General features: G+C 39.8%; 1 protein-coding gene across 1 annotated transcript in view; it reads left to right on the top strand.

Annotated features, from left to right (window-relative positions):
- Positions 1 to 22,372, top strand: part of cabin1 (calcineurin binding protein 1) — a 119,286-nt gene that overhangs the window by 39,536 nt on the left and 57,378 nt on the right. The window contains exons 31-33 of the mRNA XM_036578548.1: positions 3,491 to 3,667; positions 5,337 to 5,758; positions 12,522 to 12,635. Of these exons, the coding sequence (XP_036434441.1) occupies positions 3,491 to 3,667; positions 5,337 to 5,758; positions 12,522 to 12,635 (713 nt within the window). The remainder of the gene's footprint in view (positions 1 to 3,490; positions 3,668 to 5,336; positions 5,759 to 12,521; positions 12,636 to 22,372) is intronic.

Raw genomic sequence — 22,372 nt, 5'->3', positions numbered from 1 at the left:
GCCAATTTGCCCATGTTAGGCTTGCACTTTAATACTTGAATACAATGAACAGATTAAATTAAATTGTTAATTGCTATTATTTATATGGCAGTTTATCTTGTCATGATTGAGACAGGCCGTTATGGCTCCAGTGTTGCTCTACAGAAGCAGACTTCAGACGCTGAGCATGTCTTGGCTGACTGTCTACATTTGAGGTAAGGGGAAAACTACTCAAATAGCCAAAGTGTTTCTTCAAAAATTGGCATCTGAATACCAACGTCATGTGAGTTTAAGATTAAGATTAAGGCTGGAGCAAACGTTTTCAGGGTGGCTGATCTCCAGAAGAAGGCATTCTTAACCCTGGATGAAATAAAAGCCCCGTCCCAAGAACAGTGTTCTTCACCACTGCTCCACTCCGTCCTGATCAGAGCGCTTTAAACCGCATATTTCTCATTCAGCTTTCAGCAGCTGCATCCTACAGCTGTTGTTGCTGTGTGAAAGCACAGTTCCTTCTTCACTTCGCACTGTGAAATCAAACTTCTCCAAACTGCTCCTGGCACTTTCACTATATAGTTTCATATACAAGTCCAGCACTGCAACCTCTTGCCAGCACACCTTTCCATGGGGCAAATGTTTCCAGCTTTCACCACTCAGTCAAATAAATCCCTGTGCCAACATCTCAGTAATTAGATTTTCTACGAATTGCTTCTTGTGCTCCTATTAAAGAAAGTAGACTGTCCAGTGAAGACGCCACCCTGGTGCTATTGGACTCTAGCTGAGCTCCATTGGGGGTTTTGCTGAGGCTGTCCTTTCATCTTCTTTTTTTTTTTTTCCCCCACCCCCATGCTGAGTTGACTTGGTGCGTTGGCGTTTTGGACGGGGGCGATTTTTGGCATTGGATTGTTGCTGAGGGCTGCAGAGTTGATGGCACTTTGCTAATGTCAGATGCCCTCTTCCAAGCCACACTACTGACTCTCTCAGCATGCGATAGGGCTTTAGTGTTTATTTTTTGGGCAGCACAAGAACAAAAACAAAAAAAGAAAGAAATCACTTTCTTGTCTTTTTGCAATGGGTGCATTTGGAGAAGGTGCAGTAGTTTTTAACGCCCTCCTAAAGAAGGCTAGTAATCATTCCCCTTTTCCTGAATAGCACCCAGATTAGAGTCCCCATCCCCTTCCTCTCTGCCCACATAGCTTATCTGAAATAAGTAGCCCTCACTTTACATATCCTGAGTGAAATTTGTAGAGATACTGAGTGGTGCACTTGTCTTGTTTCAAAAAGAAATTCAGCACTGTCACTTTTCAATGACTCTTTCCATCCCTGAGCCTTTTGGTGTTTGTGTTGATCCATGACTCATATGGATGGGTCTCATAGGCCTGGTTTTCTGGACGCTGATTAAAAGAATAGTCCAGCATGTTTCAACCAAATCCCTATCTGCTGCATCTGTAGCGTACACTCGATTACCATGGACAGTATATTTCAACGTTTTCCCTTGAACTTAGGAAAAAAAAAAGAGAAAAACTGTTGACTTGAAGCACGTTTATAATAGAGATCGTTGGGCAGTTGCTGAGTTACACCAGGAAACATTTATGTGAAACACATATTTCTTTACAACACTTTGAAGAGTCCTTCAGTCAAAGGTCATTTCCCACAGGGAGGAATTTGTGTTAATTCATTATCTGAGTGGTGGTGTGGGTGGACTTTTCTCAGGCTACTGCCTGATCACTCATGAATTACCGGAACTGCTTTCATATAGTGTTCGAAAGTTCGAAACTTCTTAAGAGCAGCTTAGGGGCCCTTAGGGCCTTCTAGGCTTTGAGAGAAGGTCTAATGATATCAGTTAAATAAATTAAAAAAGTCTGTATTTTGTAGTTGATTATTGTTTACTATAATCATCATGCTTGTTGCACTTAAACTCTGCAAGTGTTGTAGCACTAGTTTTAATTCATAATCCAGTCAGTGTGGTATCTAGGTAGATCGAGCCAAGTTAGCTCTCCCATTGGTTAGGACATCCTGATAAACCATATCAACATATTTATGAATTTACAGTGGAATTAACTCATCATGTTTTGGTTTCCAAGGGGTGGGAACAGTTTCGACCTTCTCAAAGTCCTAGATACATCACTGACTTTGAATAGGAGCTGTAGCCTAAGTTTCCATCAGTTGTTAGAAATGGAAAACTGCAGTAGATCTGTCCCAGCTCTTTACTGAAACAGTCACTGTAAAACTGCTACAGTGTATAAAACGTGCTATCACAAGCTTCAGGTGTCAACATTTAATCTTGAACTGCCAAAAAATGTTAATGTGAAAAGCTGTTAGTTTAGCGCTAACATACTACTAGAATCCCGTAGAGGGGCTAGCAGACGTTTGCATTAATGTGGAGGTGTTTTTTCCCCTCTGTTTTTAACTGAGTTTTGACGTTTATGGCCCGACTTTAAGGCCTAACTCTAAGGGTGTGTTTGGACTTGGCAGGTTTGGTTCAGTTAAAACAAACCCTGGTGTGATTGCTCTGTTAGTGCAGCTTGTTGGATCAAGTGAGAACTCTGCCATCCAAACTCTAGTGCACACCACATCAGCGACCCGAAACCTCCTGAGCAGATTAAAAATTATATTTTATGTTTTGTAAAAGCAGTAAGCCACTCAGAGCTGATTTCATCCCACTATGCGTCATGCAGAGCCACAGTAACGCAGGAAGTCTTGTGGCTTATTGCTCTGATGTCACAAGACAGATGAAACAAGACATTAATAAAACCAACAAACCCAGATAGAACAATGAACAGCATAATTCAGACGTTTTGTCGGACATTATTATAGTTCTTGTACGTAATAAAAATATGCCCAATATCAACCCATATGACTTTTGTTAACTACCTTTGGTACAGTGATAAATATGGTTGAATGCTAAGCAAACCAGAACTAGAATGCAACATGTATCACTTTCTGCTTTGGTGCAGACCAAGGGAACCAAACTACAAATATAAACGCACCCTAGTAGTCACAACTGCTCTCATTATGAAATCACAAATTGAATGATCATCCACAGAATTTAACAGCTGTCTACTGGCTTCTACAATAAGTTTGAAGTCAACACATTTTCTGTTCTTTTCTAAGGTGCAGGGAAAGATCAAAATTTGATATCCATGGTAATCAACTGTACGTTACACATGCGACAGTTAGAGATTAGATTGAAGGATGCTGGACTATTCCTCTAAAGTCTAGCTTTGGACTATATTATGTAGTCAATTGGGGTCTCTATTAGAGAGCTCTGAAATTTAATTGTGTCCTGGAAACCAGCCTGCTGGCTTCTAATGGTCAATCTTGGGATTTTGGTGTTAAATTGCGGGTTCTGCGATTTGGGCCACCCTGGTTTAAAGCAATGAAATAAACAATGGTGTCTTTGATTATTATTTGTCGTCCATGTGAATGTGCCCAGTGACTTTGTCCATCAGTAAACATTACGGTGTGTTTGTGTACGTGTGTCTGTGTGTACGTGTGTGGTCCCCCTCATCAGAGCAAAGTCAGGACAGCGTGGCGGTCTTGTCGGACTCCAACTCCCTGCAGGACGTGTTTTTGGACCCCACCAGCTCACAGGACAGCAGCCACAAGCTGGATTCTGGGAAATGCCGTTCCTTTTCTGAGGACACCAACACACTATTAAAAGACAAGCCATCGACGACAGAGGAGCCAGGTATTGTCATTGTATTGTTGCATATGTGAAATATTTAAAATAAATGAAGCAGAGGAAACAGATGTGTTGGCTGACATGTCTCAGTAGATTAGAGAATTCTTATTAAGGATGTCCTGATTGAGTTTGTTTGCCCTGAACACTATCCAAGATATTTAATATTAAGTATGTGCCAATACCAAGTCTTAATGCATTTGTATGTGTTCTAGAAGATAATAAAGTCTGTTAAAGTCTAATCTAATCTATATTATGTAAGATACCATCGCTGTTGGGACAGAACCTTGTTTTTCCAAAATAGTAACTTCACAGGAGAATGAAAACTTCATGAAAAGTTTGAAAACTTCTCATCCTTATAATAAGTTAATGTAACATTTTTTTTTTTCTAATTCGTTTTAGACCATTTCTAGTCATCATAAAATATTCACGCAATGTAACACTGTGTGTACAAGTGGCTAATGCAAAAAAGTTACAAGGACACAAAGTGTCATAGATGTTAAGCACCAAATGCTACTTGAGTGCAGAGTTGCCAGGTCTAGCAAAAGTTTCCAAACCAACCTTTGTTTAAATCTTGCCCACCAGAAGCCCAAAATGTGAATGTCGAATTGCAAAAAAGCTGGTTTTGATTGCATTCAGCATATTTAAAAATGTTTATAATGGTATACTTGGCTGCCAAAATCACATCAACTGGTATATTTACACTACATTTAGCTGCTTTTTGAAATGACAATTTTATGGTGTCTTTAATACCATGCTTCTGTATTTCACATCTAATAATAGTGACTCTTTTCAAGCTGTGATTTTTTGTAGTCCACACACTTACATTTTACATCCAGTTAGTTTAACCCTGTTTTAATGAAAGATGGCATTCAAAACACTGGCATGTTGGGCTTTAAAACAGTTGTACGCTGCAGGCATTTAAACCACATTTTAACTTCTGAATTGTGTCTTACTGCTGCAAGTTAAAGATAATATCTGTTTTTTATCCAGCGCCTTTACGACATTGGTGTAAACAAAATGCAGCTGGGTAAATTAGCCTTAACAGAGAATCCTAAAGTCCTTGGGGTTTAATATTAGGGGTGCCGTGAATATTTTTAAGCCATAAAATGTAGACACATTGGGCCTTTCTGATTGGTAAGAATTCAAACCTTTTCCAACTATAAATAGTTGCGGTAACAATCTTTACTACCACGAATTAAAGTTTAGCTTGACTCTTTTTTCCCCACTCAATTAAAAATAAACATGCCAAAATTCTAATTACTGTTTTAGCTTTTATTTCTGATTTTTCTTGATCTCAGAAATTCAGTTTACACCTGTGAAAATAAAATTTTATCTAGTAAATATTTAATTCTTGAAATCATGAATTCAGTGTGCACGTGTGAAACTGGAATTTTCATTAGTAAATATAAAATTTTGATTAGTAAAAATTCAGCAATATGGCTTCTGTTGTTTTGCGGTATCATTTAAAAATATTGCTTATCACACTTACAGAACTTTGAATGATCGTGATTATGTGATAGTGGCTACAATAAAGCAATAAAGTCATAGTAGCTTGTTAATCGAATAATAGTGAATGAATTAATGAATTATAGAAATAACCGTTAGTTGCAGCCCTACTAAATATTGCCAGAACCAATGAATTTAAATAGATCTTTCTTCTTCCCTGGTATCCCAGGCGCCTCAGAGGAAAAGCAGATGGACATCAACTCCACCACACTCTCCCAGGAGTCCTCAGCCACCCAGGAGTCCTCAGACACCACTCTGTCCATCATGTCTCCTGAGGTCGCCATGCCAAAAACCATGACTACTGATACCCACAGCCAGCCTCCACACACTCCCCTCCATACCACCCCACCCAAATCTGGTCCTGCTTCTCTGGCAGGGCCTCCTAGTGAGGGAAAGCGTCGGCCTGAGCCCCCCACCCCGCTGGAGCTGCTGGAGGTGCCGCGGTGCCTGCCTGCGGGGAGAGTGGAGCAGAAGAAGGTGCTGGTGGACATGTGCGTGAGAGCGCTCTTCGTGTGCCTCAGCCGTTTCCCTCAGCACTACAAGAGCCTGTATCGGCTCGCCCACCTCTACGCCTACAGCAAGACCCACAAGGTGAGACGCACACACAAGCGAAGGATTAGAAGAGCCTGTGCTGTCTGGCCTACGCATGGCCAAACATATACATGATAGCATTCAGAAACTGCACTGAAGTACTGTGCAAAAGTCAGAGACCACCCGTTATTGACTTAATTTCCTGTCAAAACAACCCTCAAGTTCAAATTATTCTTTCAAAAGAAGTTTCTATAAAAAAAGTAATCCCCTTGCATAAGAAAGTCGAAGGTTGAGTTCAAAATGGGACCTGCTAGACCACCAAAACCTTCAGATTAACAGTGCTTTAAGGGGAATTCCACAGGTTTTTCAAAATGTCTGTAAAATTCAACCTCTGAAATGTAAACCAAGTCAAACCGAGTGGTTTGGTTTGAAGTGGTTCATTGTAGAGAAACTTATTGACTTCTTTACAGTGTTGGTGATAGAAACCAGATGTCACCAAGACTATAACACAAATATAGCCGCTTTATTTACAATTCAAAACCCCCTGAACCTACACGTGTCTTCTGTTTTATATATCATTTTAATCATGGTAAAGCAGCGGTAGATCTAAAAAATAAATAAATAAAAAATTAAATACATTGGGCCTCATTCACCAAGCGTTCTTAAGAAGAAATTTCTTCTTATAACCCACTTATGCAGTTTTGACGAAGATTCTGACATTCACCAGTGTTTTCTTATTTGGGGTTTGTTCTCAGGTAAGAAAAGAATCTACACATTGAAGAGCACAAAGGTGTGAACAATTCTGCAGTTTAAGAACACGTCATGAAACTGACGTAGACTTTTTCTTGGGGCCTATCTCAAGAACACATTTAAGAAAAAACGTAGGAAGATATTGGAAAATGAGGCCCTTTGTTCTTTGGGATCTGTTTTGCTTTCCCATTATTGAATTTAATTATGTATTTTAGCCCAAATTCTTATAACAAAACTGTTACATAACCATTCATGTAATAACTTTCTGTGATGTATCTTTTGGAAGCAATAAAGTGCATTCCTATCACCACAACTTAAAAAAAAAGTTTCTCCAGAGGAATTTTTTTAAATTTATCAATACTTTAACAGTACTTAAGTTTTTGAAAGAGAGAGGAGAAAATCAAGCTTCTCTTTTACTTCATATGTTTCTATCCATCCTTCCACTGTGAGAGGACAGCTCAGCACTATGGCTCTGAAAGGATGTGTAGCTGTGAAGAAACCGTTACTGAGAAAAATAAATAGATTTAAAAAAAGAAAAGTGAAGAAGTAAAACAAAGAAGCTCCTGGTTTTCTTTTAGAGCAATGGACTGACTTCCCCAGAGTCCAGACCTCAATGTCAGTGAATATTGGGATTACTTGGATTGTGAGAAGCAGTTCTTTTTCTAACTTGCCCTCATCCACTTTGGCTTGTCGTTCCGATGCGCGTCACACCTACATTACGCATGTGGCCACCTAGTGCAGAAGGGGAGGAGCCGACAGTGAGGAGCGGATTATTCAAATCGAATGCACTTGCCCTCAGCAGGTTATCCTCAGTGAGCTAATCAGGTAGCCATGCGAACTGTGCAACACGAAACGTTTAGAAGTTTAACGTACGTAATGTGTGAATAATTGTCTTGTCTGGCTATAAACGTGGAGCAGAGTCATAGTGAAGTGCCTTGCTTTTTTTTTTTGTTCCTGTTAGCCACGTAGCCTGTTAACATGCCAACGAGCCAGCTTGCAGAGGAAAGTGATGAAGTTCTGAGCAGTCATGTATAACACATGGAGTAGTTTGTAACTTAAAGCCCAGTAAATTGAATGTTTTGGATGTGTTTTTAGGGGGGTTTGAAAAGGGAAATGCGTCAAGTCACAATGATTTCTGCTGCTGAAGTCGACACTGATGTTCGCTCAATCCCTTGCCCCTCCACAGGCTCATCTAACACCCTTCACTTGAGCTGATAATGTAATGGAACTGCCTATAAGATGGCGCTGGGGATTTCCCTGAGGCCATGTATACGAGGGCTTGTTAAAACCGGTATTGAAACAGGGGGCAAGTCTCTTGGAAAAAAATGGAAGCTGTAATAAAGGCAAAGAGTGGACACACCAAATACTTAGTGTGATATATTATTCAGTATTAAGTGGACATGCTAAATACTGAAAAATGTATTATGTTAAGGCTTCTGTGTAATTAATGTATGTATTCCCTTATGCCTAAAAATGAATAACTTTGACTGGAAGTTAAATAAGTGAAGGGTGGTCTCTGTTTTTTTTTGCATAGTGCTGTATATGTTTACAGCTAATGACTTCAACAAACAGCTAACATCACATGTTCATTTACATTCGTCCTGTTGATATTTTCTTACATGATTCTGAGAGATGGTGTAGTTTTTGTGCGTGTGTGTGCGCGTGTGTGCGCGTGTTAGTGCAGGTAAGCCGGCTGGCATGGGCACACCTTGCGTGGGTGGGTAACATGAGGTGGATAGCGTGAGTGGGCGATGAAAGCTGTGCCCTTCCGCACTGAATGCCATCCTGGGCACCGCAGGCAGCACTGTGCCAGCCTCTCACGGCCTGAGCGGAGGTCATGCTGGCTTTATTCAGCCTGACAGGAAGCTGTAGTTGATAACAGCAGGGGAACCTGACACAGGCTGTGATTGTTCTATGAGAGCGCCTGAAGCATGGGACGGAGCCGGGGCTTCCCCGTGCTTTCATTTTGCATGTGCGGTTAGCTGGTGGAACACACGTTTCTGCTGCGAGAAGGGCTGCGACCATGACTCGCCCATTTTGTCTCTTGCCTTGACTTTTCTTGACCAAAATCCCCATCCACCAGGAAAAAAGACAGTACATAAGAACATAGTATCCAGAAGCTTTGGACTATGGAACCAAAAGCTAGATTTTATCTCAAGTGTAAGCTGTTATTTGGCTATATGCAGTCGTATGCAAAAGTTGAAGCACCTGTGATCAAACTACATGTTTACTGGTCCGTTCGTGGTGAAATTGTCACACATTATAAAGGTCAGCTGACGTTTTGAAATGTGGGGAGGGGGCTGAGTTCGCGTTTGATTCCCTTCAGTGCCACAGCCGTCTGTGGGCGTTTGTCTGAGAGAGCATAATTGACTTCACTCTCTCTGAGTAGGGTGGTCCTCCATCTCCCTTCAACCACTCAGCGTGATGCTGGCCACAGCAGGCCTCTGTTAGCTGACTTAACAAAATTGACCTAGCTAGTAGGTGGCTACAACTAAATTGAAGGGAAATCATTAGAGGAAAAATCAAAAGATTAAATTAAAAAACATAAAAGCAAGAATGTATTATTAAGAACGGTATCACGCTTTTAAAGCATGGTTGACTATAGTTTACTCACTCAAGTGTTTAAGTGACACATTGTATTTAAACTTGATCAATAGGGCACCTTATAGAACATTCAAATACATCAGTACCTAAACTTGTATGGTGACTAGTTACATGGTCTTAACTTATTTTACAGAAATACACTATGGACAAAAGTATTAGGACACAGCTCCTAATTATTGAGTTCAGGTGTTTCAGGATAGTACTATGAGGTTGTTTTTCAGGAGTTGGGCTCGGCCCCTTAGTTCCAGTGAAGAGAACTCTTAATGCTTCAGCAGACCAAGAGATTTTGGATGACTTCATGCTCCCAACTTTGTGGGAACAGTTTGGGGAAGAACCTTTTCTGTTCCAGCATGACTGAGCCCCAGTGCACAAAGCAAGATCCATAAAGGCCTGGCTGGGGGAGTTTGGTGTGGAAGGACTTCACTGGCCCACACAGAGCCCTGACCTCAACCCCGTCATATGCCTTTGGGATGAAATGGAACAGAGATTGTTAGCCAGGCCCTCTCGTCCAACATCAGTGTCTGACCGCACAAATGCTCTTCTGGATGAATGGGCAAAAATTCCCACAGACTCTCCAACATCTTGTAGAAAGCACCAGAAGAGTGGAAGCTGTTATAGATGCAAAGGGGGACCAACTCCATATTAATGCCTATGGATTTAGAATGAGATGTCATAAAAGCTCCCATAGGTGTAATGTCTAGGTGTCCCAATACTATTGTCCATATAGTATATATACAGTTTTCACGGTAATTTATGAAGCAAATACGTAATTACATAAATAGACGATGTAAATTGTTGCTGTTGTAAGAAACCCTCATATCTGACTTTAAACAGGTCTTAAATTTATTTAGGTATTTATTGATTCATTGATTATTTTGAATTTTGAAATTTCCAGAAACGTAAAGAGCAGCTGAAGTTTTAAATAGTCTAAAAGATAAAAAAAAAGAAAAATATGCCATGCAATGAAAAAAGAATAGAGTTACAAGGTTTTGATATGAAGGCAACAGTTAGAGTTGTGTATATAACAGTTAGAGTTAGTGAATATAATTGGTTGACAAACATAATCTTAGTCAATAATCGACTAGTCAACAGCCGCCCTACTCTGCCCCTTGTGTGGTATTTCAGCGCGGAGGTTATAAGCTAGTGTAATGTGGCCTTTCCTCTTAGCAGTTAGAGTTTTTCAGTGTAGCGACCCCGCATTAGCATCTGTATAACAATGCCATTTCCCTATGTGGAAAGAGAAAGCTCTATTGTCCTTTAAAAGAGAAATCTGCCTCTGTGATTATTAGAGTATCCATCGCTGCTGTGCACGCGAGGCAAGCAGACAGGGATAATTGCAGAAAAGCCTGTAATCAGCCGCGTGGCTGTGTGAATACATCCAGCGCAGTCAGAGCAGTAAAAACTCAACTCTGATTCTGTGAGGCCTAGCCTTGATGGTGTGTGTGTGTGTGTGTGTGTGTGTGTGTGTGTGTGTGTGTGTGTGTGTGTGTGTGTGCGTGCGTGCGTGCTCAGGGAATATTGACATGTCGTTTCTTTAACGTGAGTAACGCTGCCTGAAGCTGTGGCATTTTCCATCAGCACATTGCTTCTTCCTGGTAACTGTGTTAAAAGCTTGTTTGTCAGTTTTCTTTAGTGAAGCAAAAGCTGTATAAACCAAAATACTTACACAATTCGTGTACATTATATTCAGATAAGCTAAGTTTAAATCTGACTTTCTGACAGGGCAGCTTATAGAGGGGAATCCCCTTTGTAGTAATTAACTTTTAGTTCCTAGTCATAGAGAGCACATAGTTCTTAAATTACTCTCCTCCTGGAAATATTTAGCATGTGTGGTCCCCCCCCAGTTATTTGAAGAACAGCTTATTATGGCCTGCAAATACACGCCAGGCTAAAAGGATGGAAGTGAGCAGTGACATATTTTGCAGAAAAGCAGAGTTGGTCTTCGGTCTGTATTTCTGTGGAGGGCTTGAAGGGTCAGGAAATAAGTGGTGTTATTAGGCCTATGGTGGGTGATGGTTGACCAAGTTACCACATTAGTCTCAGTAGTGCAAAAATGAAGTCGCACACTTTGTTTTTTAAAATTTCCAGTCCAAAAGGCCATTAAGTACAAGTTACTCATTGTTCAGTGTCAGGAAACTTACATTATAACTTTATTACAGCTTCCATTCTTTTCAGGAGACTCACTTTCAGTTTTTTAGAGAAATCTGCAGGGATATTTTTCTCCAAAGTTCAGTCGCAGAAGTTTTCACAATCCGAGTAATCCAAACACATTCAGTAATGATGGTCATTTGGTCTGGACCAGCAGCTTCTTTGTCTTCCTTTTTCTCTATTTTCTTTTCTCAGTAAGAGCTTCTTGACAGCTACACATCCTTTCAGACCCACAGCGCTGAGTCGTCTTCTCACAGTGGAAGGATGGACAGAAACACCTGTGGATTTTTTTCAGATCTGAAGCAGTTTGATTTTCTCCTCTCTCTCATAGATGAAAGCTTTCAGTGCTGTTTATTTGATGCTGGCAATGGTGGTGGTCCACCATAGTTTGTATTGCTGTTAGGAGTCCTGTTTTCTCTGGATCTTTTGATAATTTGTTGAGCTCCAGTTTTGGAAACTCCTGTTTTTCCCACTTATTTTACTTTGACTTCTTCCTTATGCATGTGGATTATCTCATATCTATTCTCCTCAGAAACAGCTCCTGAAAAATGGCCATTCTGACTGGAAATTAAACAAACGATAGGTGGTCTCTGACTTTGACACAGCACTTGCTTCTGATTCCCATGATCCCCCTCTCTTCTTTTCAGCACTTCAGTTCATCCTCTCCTCCTCTGTACCCTTTCCACTGCCTTCTTTTTCATCGTAGCACTTGTGTTCCAATCTCTGTGGCAGATTATTAAGAGAAATTAATTCAGCCCTTAAATTTGCTCAACCTAGCATGGCTAGTGAGATTTTGTAAAAACTGCCGTGAAAGCGTTTATCTGGTGTAATCGCGTGGAGCTGTGTTTACAGCCCGATCGCACGAGAGAGCAAATTCATGACATCTCTGATGAACAGCAACAGGCACTTTTTATTCAGATGGTGTGAACCAAAGGGAGCGAGGGCTCTGTGTGTGGGGGGGGGAGGTATTTGTCGTGCCACAGTGGTGCGTGTGAGTGTGAGTGATGAGTGAAGTGATTTTATTTCTCCTCACTGATGTGGAGTAATTGTATAGGAAAGTAACAGTAGCTGTTATTAGAAAACCTCACGACTGAATATTCATCTCTCAGGCTTTCCATCAGGACCTGTAACAGTGTGTGTGTGCGCGTGTTTGTGTTTGTATTTGATGAGGAAAAATGTACAGTAACGCACACATAGTAATGCTGACACACACACACACACACACGCACACACACACACAAACACACACACACACACATGCCTAAACATACATACATAAACACACATACACACTGACTCAATACATGTTGTCTCTCTACAGAACCTGCAATGGGCAAGGGATGTGTTGCTAGGGAGCAGTGTCCCATGGCAACAGCTGAAGCACATGCCAGCGCAAGGACTTTTCTGCGAGAGGAACAAGACCAATTTGTTCAATGTAAGTCTGACATATGCACATATACACACCTTAAAACTAATCAACCACACCTCAGTTTTGGAGTCATAGTCCATGCAAGACAAAAGCATGGAAAACAGTTGAGATTCTCTGGCTATAGATTTGTTTTTTGTAGCAGCTGCTGTGAGTTTGGTCAAGAACTTCACTGAAAAATTTCACTCAGCCTGTTAAGAAATTGTGCTAAGAATCAGTTTTTTGTCAAAATAGGTCAATTATTCACGTCCGGCCACAATACAATGTCAATGTACAATGGCTTACACATTCTACATAATGTTACAGTTTAAGATGCTACGCCACTGGGCTGGCTTCTCTTGTAGCTAATCAAAACTACAAACATAGTTTGCTTGATTGCAGGATGAAAAACAGTTTATCTACCCCAGCAGTATGATCTTTCACACTGATACAAAATAAAAATGATTTAAAATCGATATGCAGTTGTATGCAAAAGCCCATGATCAGATTGTGTTTTTTTTTTTTATTTTCCAAGTACAGATAAGTTGAGTTGGTCAGAATAAAGACCGGAGTATTTTGACACCATTTTTATTTCTGTAAACTGAGCAAGAGGTGTTAATTGTACACCATTTATGTATGATTTTATATCCTAATCATTTATATTCATGTGCATTATTATTCTGCATGTCCGTTCCAAAGTTGGTGTCAGTCAGGCTATGTATGTTTGAGTTGCAGCCAACAGACTTGCAAAAACTCCACCCACATGGATTGATTGACATGTTGTAGCAACTCTGTGTTAAAAAGTCAAAATTTTTTCCCGTATCTTTTTACTTTCAGACTCCAAGTTTTGTTTCAAGACTAGTTTTAAGATAATGGGTTGTAAACGATAGGACTAGTTTGAAATGTGTTTTTCGAGCAATTAGAATTTGTAAAAAAATGGTAAAATTAGTAAATAATGTGTATTGACAAAGTTGTCAGGCTCACAGAAGAGCGTTGTTTGAGCCAAACTGCATGTGTATAGGCTGGACAGTAGAAGAGATTTACTTGTTTTAGTGTTTTGAAACAAGAGTAGCGCCCCCCCCCAGTGGCTGTTACCCGTCTAATTTCAGTGGGCATTTCTCTTTTAATGGAACACTCAAATATTTAAGATAAAGTTTGATAGTATGTTCGGAAGTGAAAATATTTGTTTAGTTTTTTAGCATTTTCGCTGATACTAATGAAACACTGGATAGTAAATATAAAACAGTGTTACCGCCAGGCAATATATTGGTCAAACTCTAGTATAGACTGTGTTCTGTAAAACTTTTGTACATGAAGAATTTTCCACCATTTATATATTCTGGTAATATGTTCTATTAATTTATATCTATGTGCTTTTCCAGAGTATTATTCTGCATGACTGTACCAAATTTGGTGCAATCAGCCTATGTATGTTTGAGTTGCAGCCAACGAACTTGGACAAAATATTTAAGTCATTGTCGTGTATCTTGAACAATATGTGCAATTTGAAATGTAGGAAAATACAAATTCTTGTAGCCTTTTTCGTAGCAAAAGTATGGCACGTCTTCCTAAGATGGATTAGCATTTGCGGTGTGGATTAAGGGCCACAGCTCATCACACTGTAATTTTTGAGCATATGACTGCAGATGAAGTCTGTGTGTGGGGCAGAGTGAGGCTGCTGTCCATCCACATGTCTGATTTCTGCTCTTATGAGTTGGTCTAATATAGTGCAGTCAAATCCCCACACCACACACACGGATTAGTGAAAGTCTCTTCCTTTTTGGAAAAACTGGCTGGATTTCCAGACCTCGCTCCGTGCCATGATGCTGACAGATGGCACTGCTGTGCTGTGTGTATGTGTGTGTGTTTTCTCATCACCCTGTGTGTGTATGTGTGTGTGTGAATGGAGGAGTTTTTGGCACTCGGTCACAAACCCGGCTGAGATGAGGACATAACCTTTGTGCTTTACAAAACCTGCATGTATGTGTCTGTGTGGATTCGAGGGAGCTGTCCGTGGTATCAGTGGTCTCAGTATGGCTGAGTGTTGGAGCCTTGCAGGGAGTTGCCACTCTAGGTGTCAGAGCCACAGCCGTCTGGCATTGCCAACCTGTCGCCCACTGTGCCCACCTGTCCCAGCTCCCAGGACAGCCCCCGTCTCCACACTCACACACCACCCACAAACTCCCCTCCCAACACGGCTCTGAGCATTCCACCACTGCGCTACACAGAACCCCACACAGGCCTTTGCTATTTAAAGAAATGGTCCGTTTAAAAAAAAAAAAAACTAATTATACACAGTTTTCCACTTAAACCAGATGTAGTGAATCATCCAGGACATGTCTGGTGTCCAAATGTTTAGTGTAGCGCTGGAGCTACAAGGTCAACTTTGCTAACACTTGAAGTCAATAGTCACCAAGTCTTTGATGAATACATCCCCAAAACTTCTCGCATCCAGGTGTTGACTAACTAACATTTAGTAATTCATTTCTTAACATGAAAAATGAACACTGTTATTAACTAATATTAAGGAACAAAGAACAACAGCATAAATATTGTATTTACTTATTTATTCACATTCCTGCAAATTGTCACTGTTGGAATAAAACCTCGTGTCTCAAATTAGGAGAAGGAAAGTGTGTGCGCGTTTGCGCAGCAGTTACATTATCTTTGCATAAACTTAGGACTTAATAATTATAATTATATCATCTTAAGTAATTGTTGTACTGGCAGAAATGTGTTCAACCAAAGGTATGTAAAATAGCTGTACACACTAAGTGAAAACATTTATATTATTAAGTTATAGTAATGCATCAATACCACCTATTAAACATTACTAGACATCAATAAAAATTCAGTCCCTGTGTTTAATCATGCATATTATAAACATGGTATCTAATGTTGTTAATGTTAGCAAATACACTAGTTAATTTTAGTCAACACTTAATGTGAAAACAATATGCAGTTGTTACTTCTTTTCATAATTTTAGCTAACCATTATTAATATACTACCTTGTGTGTCAACAACTGCATTACGTCATTTTTTTATTGCTACAGCTGGGCAAAAACAGAAATGTGCGCAGTCATAAGACTTAATACTGTTCACTTTTACATTACTTATTCTATTTTGTTTTCCATTGTCATTTCTTTTTTACAAACAAAAATGTAACCACTTCAAGTAAGCATATGGAATTTTATGCAAAGTTGAATAGCTTTGTTTAATATTTTTAAAAATTAGTTTAGTATTTATTTATTTATTTGCTATGTCTAAATATGTGTACAGAGTCATGTGTGGAATCCTAGCTAATGACTCTATTTGCCTTTGGTAATTCTAAGACATAATGACAGGTTGTCATAAGGCATAATGACTGATGTTCATGAAAACATCAGCTTTGGACTGTTTTTGGTACATAAAACCTCAGAAAATTCCAGGAAAAACGTAAAATACAAGAATTATTTTGAGCATGTCTGCTCGTGTGAAAGTATGAGAAAGCAACTCATAATAGAATGAGGTGATCTAGTCTCTCTTGAAATAGTGACATTTGACTGTTTTGACATTTATCACATTCATCACGCTGGGTTTGTGATCCTAACTAAGAGCTCTGTCTCTGTGTGTGTATGGATGTGTGAGTATGATGTGGGTCAGGCTGTTCTAGTTTGCTTCAGGCTCTGACTTCAGTCGCTTTGACTTGGACTCGGGCACACGATCACACAAACTTGCTCGCGCTCACGCATATGCGCTTACATATGCCTCCACCCACACTCTCCCACAGCGAGACCACCACTCACTTCGTGCCTCCGCTGCTGCTGATTTGGCAAAAAAGACAAGCCAAACTCGACAATAGCCAAAACAATTTTGTGCCATGGCTGCCTGCCTCTTCTGACTGGCCTGTCCAATTTGTTTATCCAATACAGTGTGTCATATTTTAGCAGGACAGTGGTTTTTTTTATTGTAAGCATTTTTCAATTATTGATGGTTTTTTATTATTTATTTTTTTGTTTTTTTGAGCCAGTAGGTTTAGCCATGTTAACCGTCACTATCCTATTTTTATCATTCACAATGCAGCTTCATTTCTTACTAGGTGTTAAAGCATACCTAGTAAAGTATACTCTTATTAATATTAATGATATGAAAAGGTTGTCAGTACTGGTTGTAAAGAGAGGGACAAAAATCCAATAACCCATAACATCAGCTGATATATTTATTCTTTAGGTTTTGAGTGCTTCAGTATTCAAACAGTGCTGGCTGATATGATCTGTTACTTGTTGGTGACACTTTTTAAACTCCAACAGTAAGAAATTCACTGTTTTAAGTTTGGATACATTTTACATATGTTTCTTCTTTCAGCCGTGATGGTGTTGTGTTCAGATTGACCAGTTCAGCCTGCATCTCCCCAAACAGGGGGTGATTCTGTTTTAGTTTAGTGTATAGAAATAAGCAGTGCTGGTCAGGCTCTGATTTAAAAGTGGTTGATTTTCATACTATAAAAATGTGATATCGGTCATACACAAATTGGGGTGATTTCTGCTGCTCTATTAAAAATGCTATGATATTCCTAAAACTGACAGCCAAGAAAGGAATTACAAAAATGTTCTGTGCCTGAAAGCATTTTACAGTTTGTGTGCATTTCAACTCATTTGTCTTCTAAGTTGTTTTAGCCATGCTTTCACCTGACCTGATCTTTGACCATAATATAACATAAAATAGATATTGGATGATATTTCCTTTTTCACTTCTGCACTGAAATTGTATCATAACAAGTGTAAAAAGCACAGTATATCTCAGTGAAATTTGGGACACCCCTATTTCTTATCCTCATTTTCTAGGGTTTACATCATTCAGCAGCTTTCTCTAAAGCTCTTTTCTTCTTGCATAATGAGCTGCCGTCCCTTTGAAGATAATTTACACATAGCTGTGAGGTGTAGACATAGCATTATGGTGATTAGTAGAGGCTGCGTATTTAAAATGTGCTCTTCGTTCTGGGGTCTTCAGCAGCCGCTGTTTGGATAGGGCACATATTCCCTGCTACGTTTTTAATCTTTTCTCCATAATTATGATATAATAAATCCTGTTTAATTTCAGTAGAGTGTTTTTAAACTTTAAACGCCTTTATTAGTACTCAGTACCTGCTTTGATCGCTCTCTACTCTGATTTATTTAGTGCTGTGGAATCCCCTCTTGACCTTTGTGTGTACTGCCTGTATCTTTCTCCTGTGTTTCACTCCTCCTCTGTTGTGTGGAGGCTGTAGCTCACTCTAGACAGAGTGGAAAGGGGACACCGAGAGGCCCGTGCATGTGGTCAGTCCTAATCTGAGATTCTGACCCTAACCAAACCCACTGAGTGCTGCAGAGTTAATAAGACTGTGCCTGTATTTTTGTTGTTTTTCATACATTTTCGGGACAAAAACAGTATAGCGTGTGCACACACACACACACACACACACACACACACACACACCCCAAAAAGCCGCTTCATTAAGTACCCCTCCTTGTATTTACACTCATTGCCCATTTTATTAGCATATATAGCCATATATTAGCCACACAGGTGCACTTTGTAGTTCTACAATTACAGACTGTAGTTCATCTGTTTCTCTGCATACTTTTTTAGTCCCCTTTCACCCTGTTTAACAGTCAAGACCCCCACAGGACCACCACAGAGCATTTTGATTTGTGTGGTGGATCATTCTCAGCACTGCAGTGACACTGACGTGGTGGTGGCGTGTTATTGTGTGTTACGCTGGTACGAGTGGATCAGACACAGCTGTGCTGCTGAAGTGTAGACACACAACTGTATACGATTAACATGCGGGACGTAATACACTAGATTTAGCAATTAACATTCTATGTTAACATTCTATATTACAGCTACTGTTACTACTACTGTATATGGATTCTTACATATATATATTTATGTGTGTGTATGTGTGTGTATGTGTGTGTGTGTGTAACGTTCTTTAAAATCCCAGCTTTTTCAGTTATAAACCGGTCATTATTTTTGTGCTTTCTATTCTGAACCAAAACACATGTGTGTGTACTTTTACTGCAGTACATTAGCAGTGCCTGGTTTTATCACGTGCTTTGTGAGGCGTTTTCTACATAGAATAGACTTTATTTACAAACTGCAGTTCCTGACAGTCAGCAAGTTTTCAGTGTTTTTTCCTGTTAACAACAGGAAACGAGGAAGCCAGGTGTGTGTGTGTGTGTGTGTGTGTGTGTGTGTGTGTGTGTGTGTGTGGTTACCAGGGTGGAACCACAAGATAAGAGGGGAGGAAAGGGAAACGAACTGTCTGCTGCTCTTGCTCACACACACTCTTCCTCTAACACACCCTACTGTCTTCTCTCCTTTTTGCTTTTTGCTTACACACTCTCTCTCTCTTTCTCTCTCTCTCTGTTTGTGTATATCGTGTGTGGGGGCGGACACTGCTGGCCCAGAGAAGATCCTCTGCTCTCCGATTGGCTGAAATGATCCAAAGGGGCGGGCCCTGGGCTTGTGTACAGAGAAGGAGAGATAGAAAGTGGGAGGAGGGGGAGTAGTGAGAGAGAGCGAGGCGCACAAGAAGGCAGTGATCAGAGCAGAGAGAGAGAGAGCGGAAAAAAGCTGAAGAAGGCTGCGATCAGAGCAGAGAGAGAGTGAGCGAGAGACAGTCAGAGTGAGTGGGAGAGAGAGAGCGTGGGCGTTTTGTTTTGCGATGGCAGCACGGCTCGGAGGAGAGAGAGCGCGCGCATGTGGTTGAGCCGAACTCGTTCTCCGATCCCTTCTTCTCCTCCTCTGTTTTCCCTCCTCCTACTGCGCGCGTGCAGCCCGTTCCCTCGAGCCTCGGACTGCCGGACGAAGTCGAAACATTTCAGAAAAAGGAAAGGAAAAAAAAAAAAGCACAATTGAAAAGCAAGCTCGCCTCCCACAATCCAGCGCAGGCAGAGTCGCCTCTCCTCGGTGATGGTGAGTTACTCTTCCATTTTCTTCAGCGTCTCTAATGAGCCTCTCTGTCGCGGCGGAGCTGCGAGTATAGGAGCGGAATTCTTCTGGCGTTGCGCTGCTGGACGAGGGGTTAGCCCAGGGGAGGAGTTACACACACTCTGAGAGATGTGGAGTGAGTATTGTGGAGTGAGTGTGGTAGAGCCTGGTTTGGTTTTCTGTTTTCCAAAGCTATCACGGTATCTGAAGGAGAATTCCACCGACTTTTCAGAATTTCTGCCTAATTAAATGGTTAAGATGTAAACAAAGTCAGAGTGGTTTGATGTGAAATGATTCACTCTGGAGAAACTTGTTCAGTTAGAGTTGTTCACAGGAACCGGCGGTCTGAATGCACCTAAAAGCTCCCACACAGAAAGTTATTACATGAAATGGTTATGAATATGCTGCCTTGACATTGCTTTAAAATCGTTTTGAAATAAAATTTTGGCCTAATGTTTATTTATGTATATATGTGTGTAAATAAACATTAGGCCAAAAGTTTATTTTGTGTGTGTGTGTGTGTGTGTGTGTGTGTATGTGTGTGTATATATATATATATATATATATATATATATATATATGTATGTATGTATGTATATGTATATATACACACACACACACACACACACATGTAAATGTATGTAAATGCATTCATGGACATTCATGGTGGAGAGGTACATGCAGGGCGTTGTAGGGCAGTCTAGTCCCCCAAGGAAACCAGTTTTATGTTTTATTCACATCTAAAACTCACATGGATGCAGATGATGTAGGTTCATTGGTGGTTTTAGATAGTAAATAAAATAACTACATGTATGTTTTCGACTTTGCGACCCCTGGTTTCGATCACCACCACTGTAAAGACCTCGATCGCATCAGACCACTCTGAATGACTTTAGTTACATTTCGACAAATTATTATCATTATTAGTATTTATTTACTTTTTATTGTCTGTTGAATTCCCCTTTAATAAAGCTAATGAACTCATGCTGGCACTTAATGTTAAAGAATGTCTTGCAGACCTGACATAATTCAATGGATGAGATGTAAACAGTCATTCAGAGTTGTTTGATATGTTGTGGAGCATTGCAGGGAGACTTACTCGCACTTATTTGTTTACAGTGGTGGTGATGGGAATAGCCATTTTATTGTCTGTCCGAAATGACCAGTGAGCCTACGTGTGAGTTTTATATGTAATGCTAATCATGGTAAAATAGTGGCAAATATGGGGGAAAAAAAGTTTTCTGTGGATTTATTTATTTATTTATTTTTGTTTATTTATTTTTTGCCGTACAGCAACCAGCATGTACCACTCCTCTACGAATGAACTTCATTGAATGAATGAAAAATACACATTTTAAGCTAAAGCCTTATCTCAAAACCATCATAAAACCGTGTATCAGGCAGCACGCAACATTTTTTGGTTAATAAATGTTAATAACTTTCTGTGAGGGAGCTTTTACAGTCATTAAATTGTTTCAGATTGTTTTCATTGTTTCAGAGTCCCCGTCAAGCACAGCTTCCCGTCAAGCACAAGATGTTAATTGGCTTCACATAGTAATGCAGTTAGTGTGCTGGGACACAAGTGTTGTAGACAGGTTTTATTTATGTTTTAAGCTGTTTATCTGAATGTCTTTACCTTTACTTTTAGGTTAATATCAGTGGGACACAAATTACACCCAGCAAATGACGTAGACTGCAGTTTTATTTGTTCTCTAAAAATTCAGTACTTTTACACCAATTCTGATATTCTAGTATAGACAGTTTATCGCTCTGCCCTGGAGTGAACGTGAGAGTGCTGTTCCGTGTAAAGATAGTAAAGAAAGAATGACTGAGAAGAAGAAACCATGTACGCCAGAAGGGAAAAGACTTGTCAAGTCAGACTTTCATTATGCTGAGAGAAGTGTGTACAGGGGAATTAACGTTAGATTTGTGTCTTGTTTTTAGCACGGTTGAAAAAGTAACACAACAACCCCGCCATAGTGCCAGTGAACAAGCAAATACCTCAAAATTGTATTGGGATAGGACAGCCACCAGTTTTAATTATGTACTGTAGCATAAAACTGTGATAATTGAACTGTTTCAAATATTAACCATGTAAAATCACAGGCTTATAACTTCCTAAGGCTTATTATTCGGTAACTACTTGGACTTCCTAAGTTACAGAAGAGTGCAGTAAAATTTTGTAAACACTACCGAGTTCCAGCCATTTAATGACTTAATGCCTCCGAAATTGGTGTACAATTACTATCTTTAAGAAGTCTCAAAGAAGTAGATGATTCGGTGCTGTATGAAGTCACCCCTCCTTTATTTAATCTTCAGTCAAAATGGCTATTAAGTCATTTCATTTTTCAGCATCAGGGGCAAAAAGCAGAAAAATATATATTAACAGAAAATTGCAGAGATACTTCAACTGAATATATAATATTTTTTCATTATTTACTGTTTTCATCCTTTACATCTTCCATTTCTGTTCAGGAGACTTGCTTTCAGTTTTTCAAAGAAATCGGCAAGAATATTTTTCAACAGCTTCAAAGTTCAGTCTTAGAAGTTGGTTCCATTTTCTGCTTCTCATGATCCGAGTAATCCCAAACACATTCAGTGATGCTGAGGTCTGGACTGTGGGGTGGTCTGAGGACACCAGCTGCTTATTTGTTTAATTTGAAAATTTTTCTTTTTCTCATTAACAGCTTTTTGGCAGCTACACATACTTTCAGACTCATTGTGTTGTTGTCTTCTCACAGTGGAAGCCTAGACAGAAAAACTTATTCATTAATTTATTCAGATCTGAAACAAAAGCTTGATTTTTCTCCTC

The sequence above is a fragment of the Colossoma macropomum genome, unplaced genomic scaffold (genome assembly GCF_904425465.1).
Source record: "Colossoma macropomum unplaced genomic scaffold, Colossoma_macropomum, whole genome shotgun sequence".
Lineage (NCBI taxonomy): Eukaryota > Metazoa > Chordata > Actinopteri > Characiformes > Serrasalmidae > Colossoma > Colossoma macropomum.
Note: the sequence above shows the minus strand (reverse complement) of the source record. Positions and strands in the feature narration are given on the sequence as shown.